This window comes from Mytilus trossulus, chromosome 2, assembly GCF_036588685.1.
Source record: "Mytilus trossulus isolate FHL-02 chromosome 2, PNRI_Mtr1.1.1.hap1, whole genome shotgun sequence".
Taxonomy (NCBI): Eukaryota; Metazoa; Mollusca; class Bivalvia; order Mytilida; family Mytilidae; genus Mytilus; species Mytilus trossulus.
Window position 1 is genome coordinate 6,822,118 of NC_086374.1, and position 19,439 is coordinate 6,841,556.

General features: G+C 30.7%; 1 protein-coding gene across 3 annotated transcripts in view; it reads right to left on the reverse strand.

Moving 5' to 3' along the window:
• LOC134706385 (ankyrin and armadillo repeat-containing protein-like) overlaps positions 1-19,439 on the reverse strand; it is a 30,153-nt gene that overhangs the window by 4,598 nt on the left and 6,116 nt on the right. The window contains exons 4-17 of one of the 3 annotated variants that reach the window (XM_063565282.1): positions 17,245-17,349; positions 16,284-16,452; positions 15,534-15,723; positions 15,000-15,219; positions 12,592-12,615; positions 11,425-11,626; positions 9,828-10,036; positions 8,040-8,141; positions 4,392-4,808; positions 3,916-4,009; positions 2,788-2,938; positions 2,098-2,251; positions 1,046-1,207; positions 251-489 (exon numbers count right to left, since the gene is read on the reverse strand). In XM_063565282.1, the coding sequence (XP_063421352.1) occupies positions 251-489; positions 1,046-1,207; positions 2,098-2,251; positions 2,788-2,938; positions 3,916-4,009; positions 4,392-4,808; positions 8,040-8,141; positions 9,828-10,036; positions 11,425-11,626; positions 12,592-12,615; positions 15,000-15,219; positions 15,534-15,723; positions 16,284-16,452; positions 17,245-17,349 (2,438 nt within the window). Of the gene's footprint in view, positions 1-250; positions 490-1,045; positions 1,208-2,097; positions 2,252-2,787; positions 2,939-3,915; positions 4,010-4,391; positions 4,809-8,039; positions 8,142-9,827; positions 10,037-11,424; positions 11,627-12,591; positions 12,616-14,154; positions 14,203-14,999; positions 15,220-15,533; positions 15,724-16,283; positions 16,453-17,244; positions 17,350-19,439 lie in introns of all 3 variants that reach the window. The other 2 variants (XM_063565281.1, XM_063565283.1) reach the window with 2 other exon arrangements.

The following is a 19,439-nucleotide window of genomic DNA, read 5'->3' on the forward strand; positions in this document are numbered from 1 at the left end:
TTATATACCTAAATGAATAATTCTAGTAAAATAAAAAGACTGAATACTCTTAGTATTTTTAATCACTTATGAATTATTAGATTACTGTAAGCAAACTTTATTTCACGTTTTACCCTTTCTAGACCACTTTGCTGCTATCTAATTTCGTGATTTTCTTATTGAAAGGATGTAGTTTAATAAGGAAGGATTCCAGTTTTACATATTTGCAATGATTTATATTCACAAAAATAACTTGGTTTACAGTATTTACCTCATCTTGGTACTTGAGAAGATCGAGTAAAACATCAAAACTAAAGTCTTTGATATCTCTGAGTAACTCATGGTTGTGTGGATTACTGAGGACTATACATCCTAATGACATAGCCACCTCCACTTGTACCTCTCCTGTGGGGTCATTAAGTGGGTCATTCAATAGGTTTACTAAGGTAGGTATGGTTCTCTCCTCAGCAATACGTTTTTGTGTAACTTTATTATTAGTTGTAGCAACACCTGTAATAGTGAAATAACAATCCATGGAAAGTCAATCATCTTATAAACTCTTACAGTTTGTAATTCTTACTCAAAGTTATTGTTAAAAACATCAAAATATATTTATTTAAAAAGAAAAAAATAACAGATGATCAGCTGTCCTAAATTTAATCTCCATACAAGAGGTTCTTATTCTTGTTTGTATCCAATATGGGAATCTTATTCATATTAGTTATCTTTTAAAGATTGTAAGTGCATGATTACAATAGCAGGTAAAAATAATCAACATATTACTTTTTTGTTAATCTTGACTGATAACAGGAAAGAGTGTATTCCTAGTGTTGTTCAGTGTAAGAATTTCCATATGTCAGACAGACATAATAGTCTACTCCTTACAAATTTTTCTCAATATCGTAAAAATGTAATCACATTTTAGTCTAAAATAACAAAATTGCAATAAAAAATGCACAAAATAATTTCTGAATTAACAGTATAACCAAATTGTTCAAGTCACTGTGAAAAAATAGTACTGTCCCACTGAGACATTTGATGCTTACAATACCATAAACAACCTTACCTACACACAGTATTCCCAGTACTTTGATTGCCATTAATATGACATTTTTGGTGTATTTCTGAGGTTGTAAAAGTCTGTTTAACTGTTCAAATGCATTGGTATTAGCCAACTGATTCTGGTAATCTATGTCCTCTCTTCCAAGTGATATCGCCATACGACAACCTAGTAATATAGAACAATATGTATTTAATTATGACTTTAAAGGGGTAATCAATATCCTCTCTTCTGTGTTGACATGAAATGGTATTGGTATGGTCATAACTATAAATTAACTATATTCAAAAATTAAAATTTTCCAAATACTAAGACTTTTCTACCTCAGGATTAGATTACATCAACCATGTTAACTGGCAAAACTTTCAGGAATTTGGGGTTTTAATGCTCTTCAATATTGTACTTTATTTGACCTTTCCAACTTTTATCATTACAGCATCACTGATGAGTCTTACACCAAACGTGTTTCAATGTACAAAATGTGAATCCTGGTATACATAATGAGTTTATTTACAAAGTTATTGCCATGAGACATCCTAGTATACATGTAAAATATTACGATACTTGCTTCATTGGTAATAAATGTCCTCTCTTTCAAATGATATTGCTTTTAGAAAATATCTATTATTACATTAAATAACAGAATCATGTCCTACCTAGTTTCAGTTAACTTCTTTTCAAAGGATCAATTTCAAAACTTTCACAATCTTTGTTCCAGATTTCTAGGATTTCTACAGTTGAACTTCAGCAGCTTGAACTTATATCATCAAACATCATAGATGTTTGTAACTGATAAGAAGCTTAGTACTGTGTAAGACTTTTTTCCAAATAGGTTTACAGTAAAACTTTATGGTTGCTCAAGCACTGATCACTGGATAACTTGAACTGAACAAATCCCATTCGTAATAAAACATTACATTGTAAATAGACTTCAAGAACTCAAAATTGACCTTCATTTGGCACATGTCCATAGACATCTAAAGACTGAGAAACACCTACCCTACAAACTTGTACAATACTAAGTATACTAACTAATTAGTACAATATCAATTACTTACCAACTTGTACTATACTCTCTGTAGTATCTAACAACATCCCACAGATATTAGTTATACCAGTATCTTTAGCTATCTTCTTCTGTTGGGTTTTAGTCTGACCAGCTAAGGCCCATAGTGCACAAGCTGCTTGTTCTTTCACTTCTACACTCTGATTCTAAATACAATACATTGACAAATATCAAATACAAAGTGTTAGAAAAATCGAGAGAAAAACACAAAAAATACTTAAAATGAAGGACAAAATGTATGGTTTTTTGTTTGATAACAATTTTCCAACTTATTTTGAGATTCAATATACATGAACTTTATCTTTATTTTAAGTTTAACCAAAGTGTACATGTCAACACAATGGTCTATTTGCCAATTTCCATAACTGACCCTGTTATTAGAGATCCATTCTTTAGTTGTCTCCCTTAGAATTAAATAAGCAAATGGACTATTTGATATCAGTTAACCTGACTGCCATAGTATTGTTGATTATCATCCTTGTTTTTCATCCTTATAAATATATGACTAAAAGTAGATGTTTGTTCACTGACATAGCAATCTGACAAAAAAAAAACTAACCTACAAAAAGACATCTTTATATCAACATATATTCATATAAATGTGTTTTTTTTAATTCTTTTTTTTTAAGCACATAAATGATGGACATTATGTTTGTAATTATATTTAACTGAAATAATTTACCTTTAAGATTTTAAGTAAAGCTTTCTGAGCACCTAGATCAATAAATGCTTGTTGACTCTTTGGATTGTGATCAGAGAGAGCTTCTATGGCTTTAGCTGCCTTTAACTTCACATCTTCTTTCTTCAGACTATTTACAATGTCAACCAGAGGCCTAAAATAATACAATAAGTATACATCAACAAAATAATACTTTTTTTCTTCGTATTTTGGTGTCAACAATTTAAATTTCCAAATAACTTCTTTCAAGATAAGACAATAAGACACAACGTCAATGGGTTGTATTATATCTTTCTGAACATTAGCCAAATGGAAAAATTTGTCTACCAATGACTCATACTGTACTCTCTTCTAAATATTTGGACACATTTACATTTAAAGAATGATTTACTCAATAGAGTTAACTATGCTGTACTACAGTGAGATATGAGAGGAGAACTATCAGTGGAGAGGAAACACTGTAGTCATTTGAGTAGCTTGAAACACTGTAGTCATTTGAGTAGCTTGAAACACCAACAAAAGGGAAGAAAAAATGTTCAGAAAAATTAGTTTTATATGTCAGTAAATTAAAAAGGAATTAACCAAAACCTTTAACCTGAATTTCACACTATAATTTTTTATGTTCAATGGAATTGAAATTGGGGTCAAAACTTTAATTTAAATTAGAAACCTTTAACCTGAATTTCACACTATAATTTTTTATGTTCAATGGAATTGAAATTGGGGTCAAAACTTTAATTTAAATTAGAAAGATTACATCATGGGGAACATGTTTACTAAGTTTGAAGTTGATTGGACTTCAACTTGTATTCTTCAGTATTGAAGCCTTGTTGACCTTAAAGAAGAAGAAGAAGAACTTCATCAAGAACTACCTTGACCAAAACTTTGACCTGAAGCAGGACAAAAACAACAGACAGACGCACAGACCAGAAAACATGATGCCACTCTGCTATCATAGGTAGGCATAAAAACTGGATTCTATAGGTTATCAAATACATTATAGAAAAGGGGAAATATCATACCAATTGATCAATTATAAAAGAGGAACTTTGGGTCCACTTATTTGATGGTTGACTTAAAATGCTATTTAAACAGTAGAAATCTATATTGTAATTAGACAAAGTCACATACTTAGCTGCACCCTCCTTAATAACATCCTCTTGGTTCTTTGGATTGCCAGCAGCAACAGATGCCACAGCAGAGGCTGCAACAGCCTGGAGCATCTCTGTTATAAAATAAAATATAAAATTTTAACTAAAATTGGTCTCATGTTGAAGAAAATTATAAACAGATCATGGAACCTGCAATTGCAGCTATACGGGTAAAAGTGAAACATTTCCTTAGATGTAATTTATTGGTCATGAGGAAACTTCTGCTCAAGTTCAAAGTATTCCATGAAGGTTTCAACTACTTTATTGATGTCTTAATCAATTTTTTAATTACAGTATTCGATTATAGATTTGTGTTACCATGATGCTTTTCTGCAACTCAATTCATTTATGTTATTATTAATTTAATGGACTTCCTTAATATGCCATCATATTGGTAATCTTCACGTAAGTTAATATGCAAACTTACAAGTTTTAATAACAAGACAAATAACCTACCAAAATTGACCAAAGTCAGAAATTCTACCAATGGCGGAATGCCACCACACTCTGCTATTGCATTTTGGTTAATCTCATTCCCATCACACAATACTCGTACAGCATTTACAGCATTCACTAACACATCATGACCTTCAGAGTCCATCAACTCGACAAGTGGCTCAATGCCACCCTTATCTGATATAATGGACTGATTTCCTTCCACATAGGCGATATCCGACAGAATAATGGCCGACCGTGACTGTATGTCTTCGTTAGGAGACATCAAACGTTTAATGAGTATTTCAGCGGCATTTGATTCAGTGAGTGCCACTCTTACATCATCTTCCTGTGAGATGTTACAGAGAACAGATGCTGCCACAGCCTGTAACTCTTCATTGTCTGAATACATCAATAGTACCAGTGCTGGCACAGCATCTAAAAATACAAATCAAAACTTTACAATGTATACACTTTTATTTTATTTGTTCTAGATATCATTGTCAAATCTATATTTCACTCTTGACATAAAAAAAAAGATAAAAAAATCTCAATATTTGACAGAATTTTATTCTATGTCTATGTGTTCAACACAAATTTGACTGAGATGGAAAGATGTGTCATCTGTGGGTTGTTAAGAAACACATCACAAAAACTTTAAACCTTTTTTCACTTACTCTGCTTACTCTGTAACTGTTTGACTGAGTATATAAAGGGATTCATTCCAATTATTTTCCTGATTCAATATATTATTCTCATTATAAATGTACAGGTTATTCCCCTTTGTGCCAAACAATGTCCTTTGCATGATGTGCCTCTTACGATACACAAATTGGACATCATACCATGAAAACTACAATTTGAATTATGTAAATCCACAGAAGTTTCAATTGACAATTCACAAACCTCACTGTCTGTATATAGTAAGCATATAAACTGTCATCCTCAATTATACAGTTTGGACATTGAAAAAGTATAAAAAAAACATTTAATCTACAGTAAAATGATTCATATTCATTGCAAAGCCTTGTATACTGATTATATACTTATGTATACAGGTTAAACTTTGCAATTGTTCATCTACTTTTCTATTTTCTACTTTGTACTGCTACAAAAGGGTTTTGTATATATATATTGTCTAAATAATGTCTATTAATTAAAAATAAAATAAAGCTGCAAAATATTCAACAAATGAAATTCACACAATCCAATTTCCTAAAACATCACACAATTTGTATAAAGCACACGAATGTGTATTGCACCGGTCTAGGTGTCAACCTTCTGACTATACCACACTTCAACACTTACCTTTAAATAAACCTTCCAGAAAATATTTAATATGTTAGTATGATGATAAAATGTAGCTTATTTATAATATAAAATTACATTAATTCCAGAATTCATAAGCAATCAATATATTTCTGTGCAACTTGAGGGCTGTTCTTTAACACATACATGGAATCAAGGAAACTCACATTAAATATGAGTGAGAATCAGAAGGAGACTATGGGAGGTAACTCCATTTTTACTCTGCCTTCCTTGTTATCATCTATGTTTTTATAGAACAGCTGATTATTCTTTTTTTACTATCTATTTAGGATTTTCCGTCATATTTGTTTTGACACTTAGTTAGGTTCTTTTAATCATTGTTTCACAATCACTGGCATACCACACTATCATCACTAAATCATTAACTTATGCAATTAGTACTACACTTATTTTTTTTAAATACTACTTCTTATATTTTTATATTGGTCAGTAAGTTTAATAGCCATGTTTAAATAAGCATTAAAATCTGGTCTATGTTTGATTTATTTCTATATTTAAATACTTTTTTTTAAACACATGCTAATGACGACAGTCATCCTTTTATGCTATAATTTATATATAGATTCTTACATTGATACCAGTGGATTATCGGATTTATCCAATCGAGATAGTTAAATTATCAATTTTAAAGTCCGAGCCGCCTCGGCGAGGACTTTAAAATTTATAATTTAACTATCGAGATTGGATAAATCCGATAATCCACGAGTAATTATGTAAGAATCTGTTTCTCTAATGATTAAAATGACATTATCTTTTTTTTTTACCGAAAATCCCCTTCGAGTGCCTTTCACATTGCACGAAGTTGTCAATTTCATTAACACCTGTTATCATATTTTGATTCATCCAGTTAGCTAAAAAAGGTCATGACCCTGAAAATCATCCAATGATCTTTTGAGATCACCAGCAACCACACGTTGATTAAATTTTTTTATACAATGGGTTCGGAAAGGGATAAATTTCCATAGAATTAGAGAAAATTTGTTCTACATGTGTATAAACCAAATAATGAAATTTTGAAATAAGTGAAGACTATACGTGTACATTTTTTTTTACTATTTGACCTGAGATCATAGATCATTTTCAAAAATAAAACTACGTATTGCAATTGCTAGCCAATCAGAACAATCTGAAGCAATCACAAACTTACCATACAGAAGTTCTATTTCACAAAAATAGTAATATTTTCTTTAAAGTATGATGCAAATTAAAGTAGAAAGTTTTCTTTGTTTTTTTCCTGCCAAATTAAGTGAAACTTGTGGTGATTCAATATATTGTTATTTTTTTCCCCCCAAAAAAATATTTGACCTGATTTTATGGCATTAATCAACAGAAAAGTAGGGGTATATTGAATCTTATTCCATTTGTAAAGACAAGCATTGTTGTCTTAGCAGGCAGAGTTTCGTTGAAACAAAAAAAGAGAAAGGGTAGGGCTTCCTAAGGATAATGTTACATCTCCATTTTTTTCATTCCAACAACCTAACAAATTAATTCCATTTTATCTAATGTAAGCCACCATTTAACTCTATTATGAGTTTTAACTCAATCGGTTGTTAAAGAACACAACAATAAAAATATTCTAAGTATCCCACCATGGCCATCATCCATTTCAGACAGAAATACAAATCTGTTGTTCGGTTAATTAGAACATCAAGTCACAATAACAGCAACTATCATCTTTACATGCACTTCATGTAACAATAACTAATATTAACTAAGCAAACATTAAAGTTAAGTAAACATTCAAGTTTTAATTCATTCACAATTTTGTAAACATTTGTTAAAATCATGTACCTCACCTTTCTATTGTTAACTGAAAATAAACTTTGACACTGAATGAAACTAAAACAATTAATGTGTGTATTGTTGTGAAGATAATGGAAATACTGGTCTTTTTCATTTCATTCAACTATTTTTTAATGATAATTTATGTATGGAACTTCAAAATACCAATCTTAAAATAAAAGGTATTTCCTTAAAATACTGTTTTCACATTGTCAGTATCAAGTCACATGACTGAAAGCCATCCTTTAATGAAGTTAATTCTGTGGAAATTTGTCCATTCTTTTTCTTTTTTTCTAATTAATTTGGGTTGTAGTAAGCTATCAGGATTCAGAGGCATCTTCAACCATTGTAGCAACAAGCTCTTATCTCCACCATAAAATTTAAATAAAGTTTATAAGCAATTAAAAAAGCCATTGATTCCAAGAATATCAAATAATACCAAATAAAGTTAAAATTGATAGTGCTACATAGTGCTCAGGAATTAAGCCTGCAGTTGTAAAACATACATACTTAATTTGTTGTTTTTTATTGCCTAACAATAGCTAGTATGTGACCTACCTGCTTCTAGAATAGCCTTCCAATGTCCAGGTTTAGATGTAGATAAAACATCCAGACATTTCACAGCACTGTCCTTCTTCTGCTCTGTTTCTTTTAACATACCTTTAAAATATACCATACTCAATATCAATTGCAATACATAATATAAAGCTGAGAATACTGTCATTCCACAAAGCAATATTTCACAGTGTATTTGTCAGCAGGTTTCTATAAACTTCTCAACACATTGGAAAGTTACATTTCCCCATTGGTCATCATTCTTGTTTTTTTTCTTTTTATAAAAAAATAAGACAACATTGAGAATTTCATGTAGTGTTTTCCTTAAGCTTTCTAGTTAACAAGTAAGCTAACTCAAACTTTTCATGCATTTATTTCAAAATAAACAATGCAAGTCAAGTATTCATTTTTTGTTTGTTGACTGTAGTTTCCCTTTTAAATACCTTATGCTATACAAAGATCATGAAATTTAACATATATTGGCATAATACATATGTACAAAATTTCAATCAAGTTTTAAAATGAAACAAAATCTGTGAAATGTAATACTATGAACTCAGAAATTATTGAGTGCATTTAAATAAAGAATGAACGAAAACGCAAGTACAACCATTGCATTTTTAGGAAAAGCTGCATACGGATATATCATAGGTCAGAATGAAAGTTTTTATTATTGCAATACACAAGGAGTCAAATAATTAGCATTACTCAAAACCTCACAATATGGTTAATTCTGAATCTCTGTCCTCAACAATAACAACAAAGAAAAAGACAATACTAAACCTTTGTTTCATACGTATACAGTATCTATTTAAATGGCCATAACAAAGACCAATGATTTAATATAGTTGCTATGTTTAGTTTAAGTTTAAACATATTTATTTATAGTGGATTGGGAAACAAGTTTTGCAACTTATATTAATCCCTTTCAACTTTGCGGGTGCATTAGCCTACTCTTTTTCGAAATTTACAAGGGTGTCTTTAACGTGCAAGAGATATGGCTCTCTCTTAACACGGGTCAGCCATTTATCGTCCCATTCCGACGGACTATCAACGTTTCCTCAAGACCATACTCGCAAATGGTGTCAAGGGAGAGCCGAAAATTGAGTTCCTGAAATTTTCATCCCGAACGGGAATCGAACCAGGAACCTTTGTGTTAGTAGTCGGATGCACTAACTACTAAACCATGGCTCTCAGTTGCTATGTGAATGGCTACAACAAAGGTCAATGATTACTTACTGACTAGAATCTTCCAGACTGGTGCATTGTCATAATTAGATTCTATAAGATATTCCCGAACATAGCTACAACAATGACCAATGGCTACTTACTGACTAGAATCTTCCAGACTGGTGCATTGTCATAATTAGATTCTACAAGATATTCCAGAACAAAGCTACAACAATGACCAATGGCTACTTACTGACTAGAATCTTCCAGACTGGTGCATTGTCATAATTAGATTCTATAAGATATTCCAGAACAAAGCTACAACAATGACCAATGGCTACTTACTGACTAGAATCTTCCAGACTGGTGCATTGTCATAATTAGATTCTATAAGATATTCCCGAACATAGCTACAACAATGACCAATGGCTACTTACTGACTAGAATCTTCCAGACTGGTGCAGTGTCATAATTAGATTCTACAAGATATTCCAGAACAAAGCTACAACAATGACCAATGGCTACTTACTGACTAGAATCTTCCAGACTGGTGCATTGTCATAATTAGATTCTATAAGATATTCCCGAACATAGCTACAACAATGACCAATGGCTACTTACTGACTAGAATCTTCCAGACTGGTGCATTGTCATAATTAGATTCTATAAGATATTCCAGAACATTGGTGTGTAATCTCAAGGCTGCCAGATGTACAATGCCATTATCTTCAGAATCTTTCCGTGAAATTTCTGCTCCTAGTTGTATCAAACATTTGACAGCTGACAGGGCACCAGAACTAGCAGCAAGTAAGAGAGGGGTAGACCTGAATCTGAAATAAATAACAAAATGTTCTTAAGCCACTAACAGAGATGTAGACCTAAATCTGTAAAAACAAGAATGTGTTCTAAGTACACGGATGTCCCACTCGCACTATCATTTTCCATGTTCAATGGACCGTGAAATTGGGTAGAAAATCTAATTTGGCATTTAAATTAGAAAGATCATATCATAAGCAACCAGTGTACTAAGTTTCAAGTTGATTGGACTTCAGCTTCATCAAAAACTACTTTGACCAAAAACTTTAACCTGAAACTCGCACTTTCATTTTCTATGTTCAGTGGACCGTGAAATTGGGGTCAAATGTCTAATTTGGCTTTAAAATTAAAATGATCATATCATAAGCAACAAGCATACTAAGTTTCAAATTGATTGGACTTCAGCTTCATAAAAAATTACCTCGACCAAAAACTTTAACCTAGAGCAGGACGATTGAACGGACAGACAAACGAACGAACGGAGGCACAGACCAGAAAACATAATGCCCCTCTATTATCGTAGGTGGGGCATAAAAATAACAAAATATTCCTAATCCAGGAACAAAAGTGAAGACTGAAATTTGAAAACAATAACAAAATGTTCTTCACAATTGAAGCGATTTCTTCCTGAACATTGGATTTACTTGACCGCTATAAATGTGTATTATGGAATTGTAGGCTTTTTAAATCAGTTTTCTTTTTTGTCAGACTTTTGTCCGACTTTCTTTGACTAATAATCTTATATTGGCCTATGTTGAATCTTCTTACTTTTTCTCTAAAAAAATAAACTAGATGTGCTTGTATCCTTATGCTTTGTCTATCAGGTAATTAAATGTTAATGGTAGATCTTTAATAGTCTGTTGAATTGGTTAACAATTTACCAGATTCATCCATTTCTATTTGACATACCATTTAGAATTGTGTTTATTGTAGATGATAGTTGATCCCTATGATGTTTTGTCTTGTTAGATTACTACTATCCTAACAGTTACCCAACATCTTTATTCATTCACAACAACAAAGTGTGACACATCCAACACCGGTATTGCTTCTGACACTTACTATAGAATCTTAAGCTTCATATTGACCAATAGGATATTCACCTTTTAAATGACAGAGGGGTCATTTCATTAACAAAAGTTTTAAGTGGATGCACTACATTCACATAATGAAATTATACCGGACATAGATCAAATTGTATTGTTGTCCTATAAGATATTCACCTGTAATTTATAAACTTCCCATATAATTTTCTTGGTATTTTTGCATTGTACATTTAATACATTGTTTGTGTAAGGATGACTGAATTCTTTTTGAAGATTTGCCATCATCAGTCAGTGATTTTAATAAATTGATTGGTCTATTATTTCCTTTCTTCACCATTACAAACATTGTAACCTACTTGTTTTTAGTATGCATGTCTATCTGCTCTGCGCTATGTCTGTGAAACATTTTTATAATGGGTTTATGGTCAAAGAAAGCAGAGTAGTGGACAGGAGCCCAGCCATCTTGATCATATACAGTAGTCCCTGCATATATCCCTACTAAACAGGTAGCAGAATCCAAGGCCCCACATCGAGAAGCAAAATGTAAAGCGGTTGGCCCTGTAATATAGGAATATCAAATTTACTAGTCTAATCTACAACAAATTAATATTTTTTTTACCAATAAATTCATGAAATGTTATTATATGTTATGATTATTTATGACGTTACAAGTGATGTTTTTGTCAAAATTGATTAAGTTAATTGCATTTTTGTGTTGTGTTAATATTATGCTGTAGATAGATAGTTAATGAATAATCAGTTAAATAAAAAAAATAAGTGACATTTTATTGAATATATCTATAAAATCAGTGCAGTGAAAATTAATATCACGTGAGAAAACATACTGAATGTAAATAATACAAATAGTTTTCAAATAGCTACATGGTTAACATGATTCTAAGATAAAACTGTTAGTATTATGTCTGTTCACTGCTATTACTATTGGTTTTTTTATATCTTTTCTACATTATCTCAAAGATTGTTGTACAAAAATCAAAACTCTATTCATTCTGATTTATTCCACTAATGATTTTGCCATTTTTTCTTCCTTTTTCACGAAATTTAAAAATGTACCAGTTCCCAATTTAAATATAAGATTATTTCATTCATTACACAATGGAATAATAAAAAGATGAAATGACTTTTTCAGTTGTCATGCATATATAAAGTCTTTCAGAAATCATGCCTTACTGATTGTCACATCAAATTTTCATTGGGAATATAATATAGACTTCAAGATAGAAAACTTTCGAAACTTTTCTATTAAAAGATGTGGATTGAAAAAATATGACTTCAAACTATTATGCACTTTGAAGATTTTTATTTTTTTTTATTTTCTAAAATGTCCTATCTAAAAGTTGTGCTGAAATATGGAAATACGATTAAAAAAAATTATTATTAATATACAACAACAAATGAAATGCTTGACCATGCATCACTATATTTGTGTGCATCATGCTCAGACTTGATCACATGATAGACATGTGACAATCATGCGGACAATATTACATGCTGCTTAATACCTGTAGCTTTCTCTTCCATTTCACCTGTGACAAAGTTGGATTATTATTACAATCTGCATTTCTATTTTACAACCTGACTAAAGTGTAATGCTACGGTAGTTTTAATGTAAGTTCTATCATTTCCATGTAGCCTTTTTTTATGTTTGAATAACAGAATGTGTGGCTGGTTTTGCTGGGAATAGGCACTTGTAGAATAAAGTAAGCCTTGTTACATATGTTGTGGGGTATTTTGTACTGATAACACTCATACATCCAGTACCATATCTATAATAAAATTCCTACAAAGGAATCAGTAGTGTCTATATATATTGTAAGATTATAGTTGGTGAAAAAAACCTTTCCACTATCAATAATCTACAGATAAAACAATGTTTGTCTCCCCTGCCTGTGTACCCATGACATCCCACTATATTTTCAGTACTGACCATTTTTCCTTTTCTTATAATGCCATAAAATGATTTTTGATTGAATCAATTAGGATAAGTCTGAAAGCATTTACTTTTCCAAAGAGGTCTTTATATGAGTGAAACCAATAATGAAAGTTAACTGCTTTTGACTTTTAAGTTTCTTGGATTATAAATCTTAGAATTTATCCTTACCAGAAAAAATCTTTAAGGATAGTTATACTGCAACTTAATGATGATGGCATTGGGCATTTGAAAAACAGAAAATAGGAGTTATGTATATATTTAGAAAAGTAAAATAGGAAATATTATATAAACTATGTTTCAATAGAAGCAGTTTAAATTCTAACAGGGTAAGCATAAGCTTTCTAACAGCAGCATCTGTACATGTTATTTACTTTGTCAAATGATTTTAACTCTTTGAACTTCTTGTATTGAGAATTTGTAAGTATAATTCTGAGACTAAGGTCCACTACTTAACAACTGATACAATTATCTTATGGCATACTAATGGACCAAAACTATTTTCCAAGGTGCAGTCCAAAAGGAAATCGTTTTTATTTCTTTTTATTAAAATAAAGCAACACTGCTGTTCTAATATGCACTTAGTTTGAAAATCAAAGCCCTTTAATACTATTTTTTGAAACTTTACATTATAAAAGTAATCCACTCATTCCAAAGTTTTTATTTAAATGCAAAGGAATTTAAAGAAATAAGGAAACAGGGGGGAAAACCAGGAACAAATTAAAACCAAAAAATAGCACATGTACATGTACTATAAAGAAAGCCTCATTGTTATACAGAATCTTATAAAACTCAGAAACTAAATAAGCAAACTCAGGCAGAAATTTAGAATCTAAAAAATGCAGAGTCTAGAAAATTAGAACCTAAAAAAGCAGAAAAATATCCCCTACTGCTATATATCTTTTTTAAGAATAGAAAGCAAATATTGTACAAGAATTTAGACTGCAAGTACCACTATCTGGAATACAAAATTCCTAAAATAATTATGGTTCTTAAATATTCTAAGAAGCCCTGCAGAACTATATACATATTTCATATATTTGATCATAATAGACTGGACTATATGTTGTAAAGGGAGAAGAAAAGGAAAAAGGGAGGGAACTGTATAAAACACTCTAATGATAGGATTATTTACACATGTCCAACAGGTAGTGGCGATCACTGTTCGTCTTAATATCAGCATCTAGTAAATACAACATTTAATATCACATACTCAATCTAATCAACTTTCTCTAAACAAACACACACTATATTCTTTAACTGCAACACTTCAAACCTCAAATGGAATTTAATGTAAAATAAGTGTGATCTTTTTAGTTGTAAAATATTTATCTTTAGCAAACTTTTTAGCAAACCAAGTAAAATGTCACATAGAACTCAAACCAAGTTAGATGCCAATTCAAACATTAACATATGATTAATATTCTTGTAATTCTTTTTTAAAAAGCAGACACATTAATTGGATACTTTGAAATTTCTCCAGAAAGTGTTACACATCTTCACAAATTCTAAACAGACTTAAGCTTGAAGAGTATCAAAGTACTTCGTTTTAGTTTTCTGTTCACACATTTATATATAAATGATTGTTAGTTAAATCAAATGTTAATTTCTTAATTAAGTATGGGGTTTGTTTTTAAGCTTTACCTAGATATCCTGAATACTTTACTGGTGTAATCAAATATTTATTATTGATAAAAATAGTAAAATCATGCTCAAAGAAATGAATCTATAACTACTGTTAAATTCCTTAACTCTATGAATGGAACAAACATAAAACAATTCAACAGAACTAGCTAAATCATTTCTAGCCTATTAACACACAAAATAAACATCTAGCAAAAATATTTTCTAACAATCATAGCAAAAACTTGAAGTATTTGTATTCTAAAAACTTCTAATAGATAGTAAACTTATTGTAATTTGTTTCAAACATTTCTAAGTTCAGGTTATTTCATTGAAGTGCTGTAAAGATGTTCCTACCTGTAGAAATGTTATTTCTTCTGACATTCATGTCCATCTTTTGTTTAAGCAGAGCCACAATAATCTCAGGGTGGTTGTTGATGGCAGCATGATGCAGTAAAGAAAGTCCTTGTTCGTCTTGTTTATTCAGGCGTGATGGCTGATGCACATTCTTGTTACACAGGTAAATAAATAATCCCAGAAGTCCTTTCTGTATGGCTGCTTTTGGCGCTGTCATTGTCTGAAGGAAACAACTAATTTACTGTATTTATTCAAGTTAATTGTATAACATTAATTCATTTAATTTAAGGAATCTCTGCTAAATTTGCTTAATCTTGACTTAAGTTGTGACTAAAGATCTGGCAATAAAAGAAAATTAACTGTAGGAATTAAACCATGCAGATAAAACAAAAGACAAAGTTTAATGAATCTTCTGTATTGGGAAACATACACCTGGTAGTCTTTTGAACTTAATAAAATTTAAAAAAAAATGTACATTAAGGGAAAATGTACCATAACTTACTTTATATTTATCAAATAAGTCTGTTAAAATACCTGAACAATCTTGACAGTTTTTCTATATCCAAAGTATTTTCTGAGTTGTTCATTGAGTTGTTGTTCTGGATCATTGACTATCTTGGACGTCTTTAGCATGGTGATGTGTTCTGAGTAAGCTTTAACCCACAATGGTTTCTGTGGTGTGGCAGAGTAGTACGTCTCAAACTCAAGCATTACAGCATAATATCTATAGATATACAATTATTATTGTCTTTATCACAGCATAGTATCTACAGATATACAACTATTATAGACTGGACACTAAACATATATACTGTGATGCTATTCAAGTCTAAATGTTCATCAATTCCAGAAGTCTTGAGGAGACTATTTCATAGAAATCTTCCATTATTTCATTATAATTCCAAAAACTGACAATTAAAATGCTTTCTGAAAAATTAAGGGCTTTTGTGCTACATGTTGACCTTTATTTTAATATCTCTTCCCTGATCTTTACAATATAAAATCTCTTGAAAGTTTAATCAATACCTTCATGTCATCTCTTAGAACATACAATCCAAGAGTTACATATAGTACATTATATTTGTAAGGAAAGACTAAATGAATACTTCTATCATGTCATTCAGTTAGATCAGGGTAATCACCTAATATTGATGTTATTTTACATAAGTCCTAGTTGTGGAAAGTTGCATGTTCATGTAGTGTTAAATATATCAAAGTAACTTTATAAGAATACTGTCGACAGTCATTGACAGTAACATTGTTACATCAATTATTACTACAAACCTTTTTCCATTGATTTCATACACTGGTACTTTATAACTTTCCCTGATCTTGTCATGACTAAGATGTTTACTAAGTAGTTCCTCTGACTCTGTCATTATCTGATTGTACATCTGACTGAATGATTCTGGGGCTTCAACAATAGGGTCTGTCTCTATATCCACTAATACACCTTAAATATTAAAGAATCTATCTTTTTATTCTTTTTACTTATTTACTACACTTCAATTATGGTAGCTAAAACACAGTGAATGCTTGAACTTCTTTTCATCTGTTGAATACAGGTAACTTTTACAGTTTTCCAAAACATGAAAAAGGCTGAATTGAATATAAAGAGACAATATATAGTACATAGAACACACATAGACATAAACATCCTTTCACTATTTATCCACCAAAATCGTGGAAAAATGGCAGTTTTTTTCTGCTATTCAAGATTTTCATGAAAACAATGTCAAAGCTTTATTTATAATTATTACTGTATATAAAGTTTAAATATTGTTGAACTCTTTTAATAGCTGTGCCTTCAATGCTTAAACCATTAATGGTTAGTAGTGTAACTGTCACATTGACGATCATTGCGTGTATCTCTTTTACTTTTACAAATTGACATGTGAGTTCTGAAATATGGGTCGATTTTCTAATTTGGCATTTATTATCAAAAAAGGTAACCATAATGAACTTTGCTCATTGTTGAAAACTGTAGGGTGACCTATAATTGTTTATTTCTTTGTCATTTGGTCTCTTTGGAAGAGTTGTCTCATTTGGCAATCATACCACATCTTCTTTTTTATACATGTGTTATAAGTTTCAAGTGGATGTGGCCACATGTCTTTAATGTAATTATAACCTATCATAAACTGATGTGTTATACCAGACAGATAAACAGATAGACACATAGAAGTTGGAAAACATTAAGTCACCCTCCTATTGTATGTGGGTCATAAACATAAACAATACAAACCACCATGTAGGTTGAAGTAATTGCCTCCAAAATCAAAATGTGGACATTTAAAGTCTGGTCCCAGTATAAGGGGAGGTAATTCTCTTTCTGTTCGACATTCATCTCCTAAAAATTAATAAAACAGCAGAAAAATATAACATTGATGCAAATTATAAATGTCATTTTTAAGAAACATTTAACTTCACCTTTTTTGACATTCTCTTAGAATAATTAGAACCTATTGATTCTAATATTAATATTCATGTAGATATAACATAAACCAACCAACCAGTATGATGAGTATTCAGAAAGTTTGAAAATAAAATAAAAAGTTATTTCAGCAAAGTGAAGGAGATATAAATGTGTTTTCTACTTAAAATCACTGCTAATACATCAACTATGTATTTGTGGTCTGTATAGATGTCTTAAATAATATATTTTCTGTGTTCAATACCAAATATTCTAGGTCTTTGTCTGTGTTTAATATCAGATCTTCAGGTCTATGCCTGTTGTCTGTGTTTAATATCAAATCTTCAAGGTTTCTGTTTGTTTTTTATATCAAATATTCTAGATTTATGTCTGTGTTTAATATTATGTTTTTAAAAAATTCAAATATCAGATGCATAAGATAATCAGAACTTCTTTGCAACCTCAGTACAAATGTGTTTTTAAACATATATGTAAAAATCAAACTAGGAAAACTTTAATATTGACTGCTTGCATCGTATCAAGAAATATTGGAATTAATCTATCATAACAACATAATTAATATTTGTGATTCACACCTATAATCTGCCTTAGAAATAACCCAGTCAATAGGTAACTGTCAGGTAATCCATTTAAAATCCATTTAACTTATATCTGACTATTTAAAGTATGAAAATCTGTAAACTCAGGTGTTATTAACAACTTTTACATACGTTTAATAACATAAACATTTACTGAAGACGTCTTGACTGGTTAAATATTATTTGACAACCAAACCTGTCACGGGAACTTCAATAGAATTTAAATGACCAGTTCTATTTACAATACATATATTGACCATAATCATGATAATAAGAATGTTGAAAAGGAAAAGTCAAGACCAACAAATAAAATGTCCCAGTTGACCATGCATGTTGCCTTTGTTATGTTTGTTTAAGTTTGTTGTTTGTTGAGGAAACTCAAATGGTCTATAGATATAATTGGTCAGAATTTTATATTTTTAATCTGAATTAAATTATAATGTCTCATTTTCTACAAAAAATAAACTTTTTAGGGAGCAAAACAATTTTTGAACATGTTAAAATTCATAAATTCTAATTTAATTTTAAAACTATTAAAATATATTGGTTTTTGCATTAAAAATTAAAGCGATGTTATGGTAGATGAATTCAATTTTTAACATATTTAAATGTAATACGTAACACAAACATTGCAAATTTGTTTCAAGTTGCTGTCATCTTAGTCTCTAGTCTAACCACATGTACAGCTCAGGTTGTTTCTTGTTTGAGCTCTATTAACCTTGATAGGTTTTTCATTTGTACCATTCAAATGGGATTATTGGGGTCTAAGCTTGACGCACCATTGTCGATTTTTTGTAAGTGTGACATGCAAAAAATTTTGAAAACAGGAAATGAAGTCTAGCGGGACATGAAAAATTACAAAAATATTAGACTTGCTTACCTACATAGTGTAAGCGGTATACGCTAATCTAACAAAACAGTAAGAAGGATCCAGAATCAGAACCCCTAATGAGACCCCCATTCAAGGTATGAGTGAACAGTTAAAATTATTCAATAAATATATATATCAAATGTTTAAACTGAAAATGTGTGTCTTTTATTGCATTTGTGCTGTAGCAGATAATTTAGTCATAAACTACAGTGTACATGTAGATTGTAAAAACCCTCTCTCCATCCCCTTATCTACATGTATATATAGTCCAAATTGAAAACAACGTTCAAACCTATGACTGAAACAATAACTTTTATATGATGTGCATGTAAAACATATTTCTTGGTAGAGGGGTCTAAATACAGCTCAGCCAAAGATTTTCAAAAGACCAAAAAAGTGCTAAGTATATTTTGACAAAACCCATTGACTAACAGGCCAAATAACAGCTGATGTTCTTTAACCCTGCTGACTGCCATTTACAATTGCCAAATAAATTATCATGAGTATATAGTATACACACATTTACCATGTCCCTGTTACAAATGTACATGCATGTA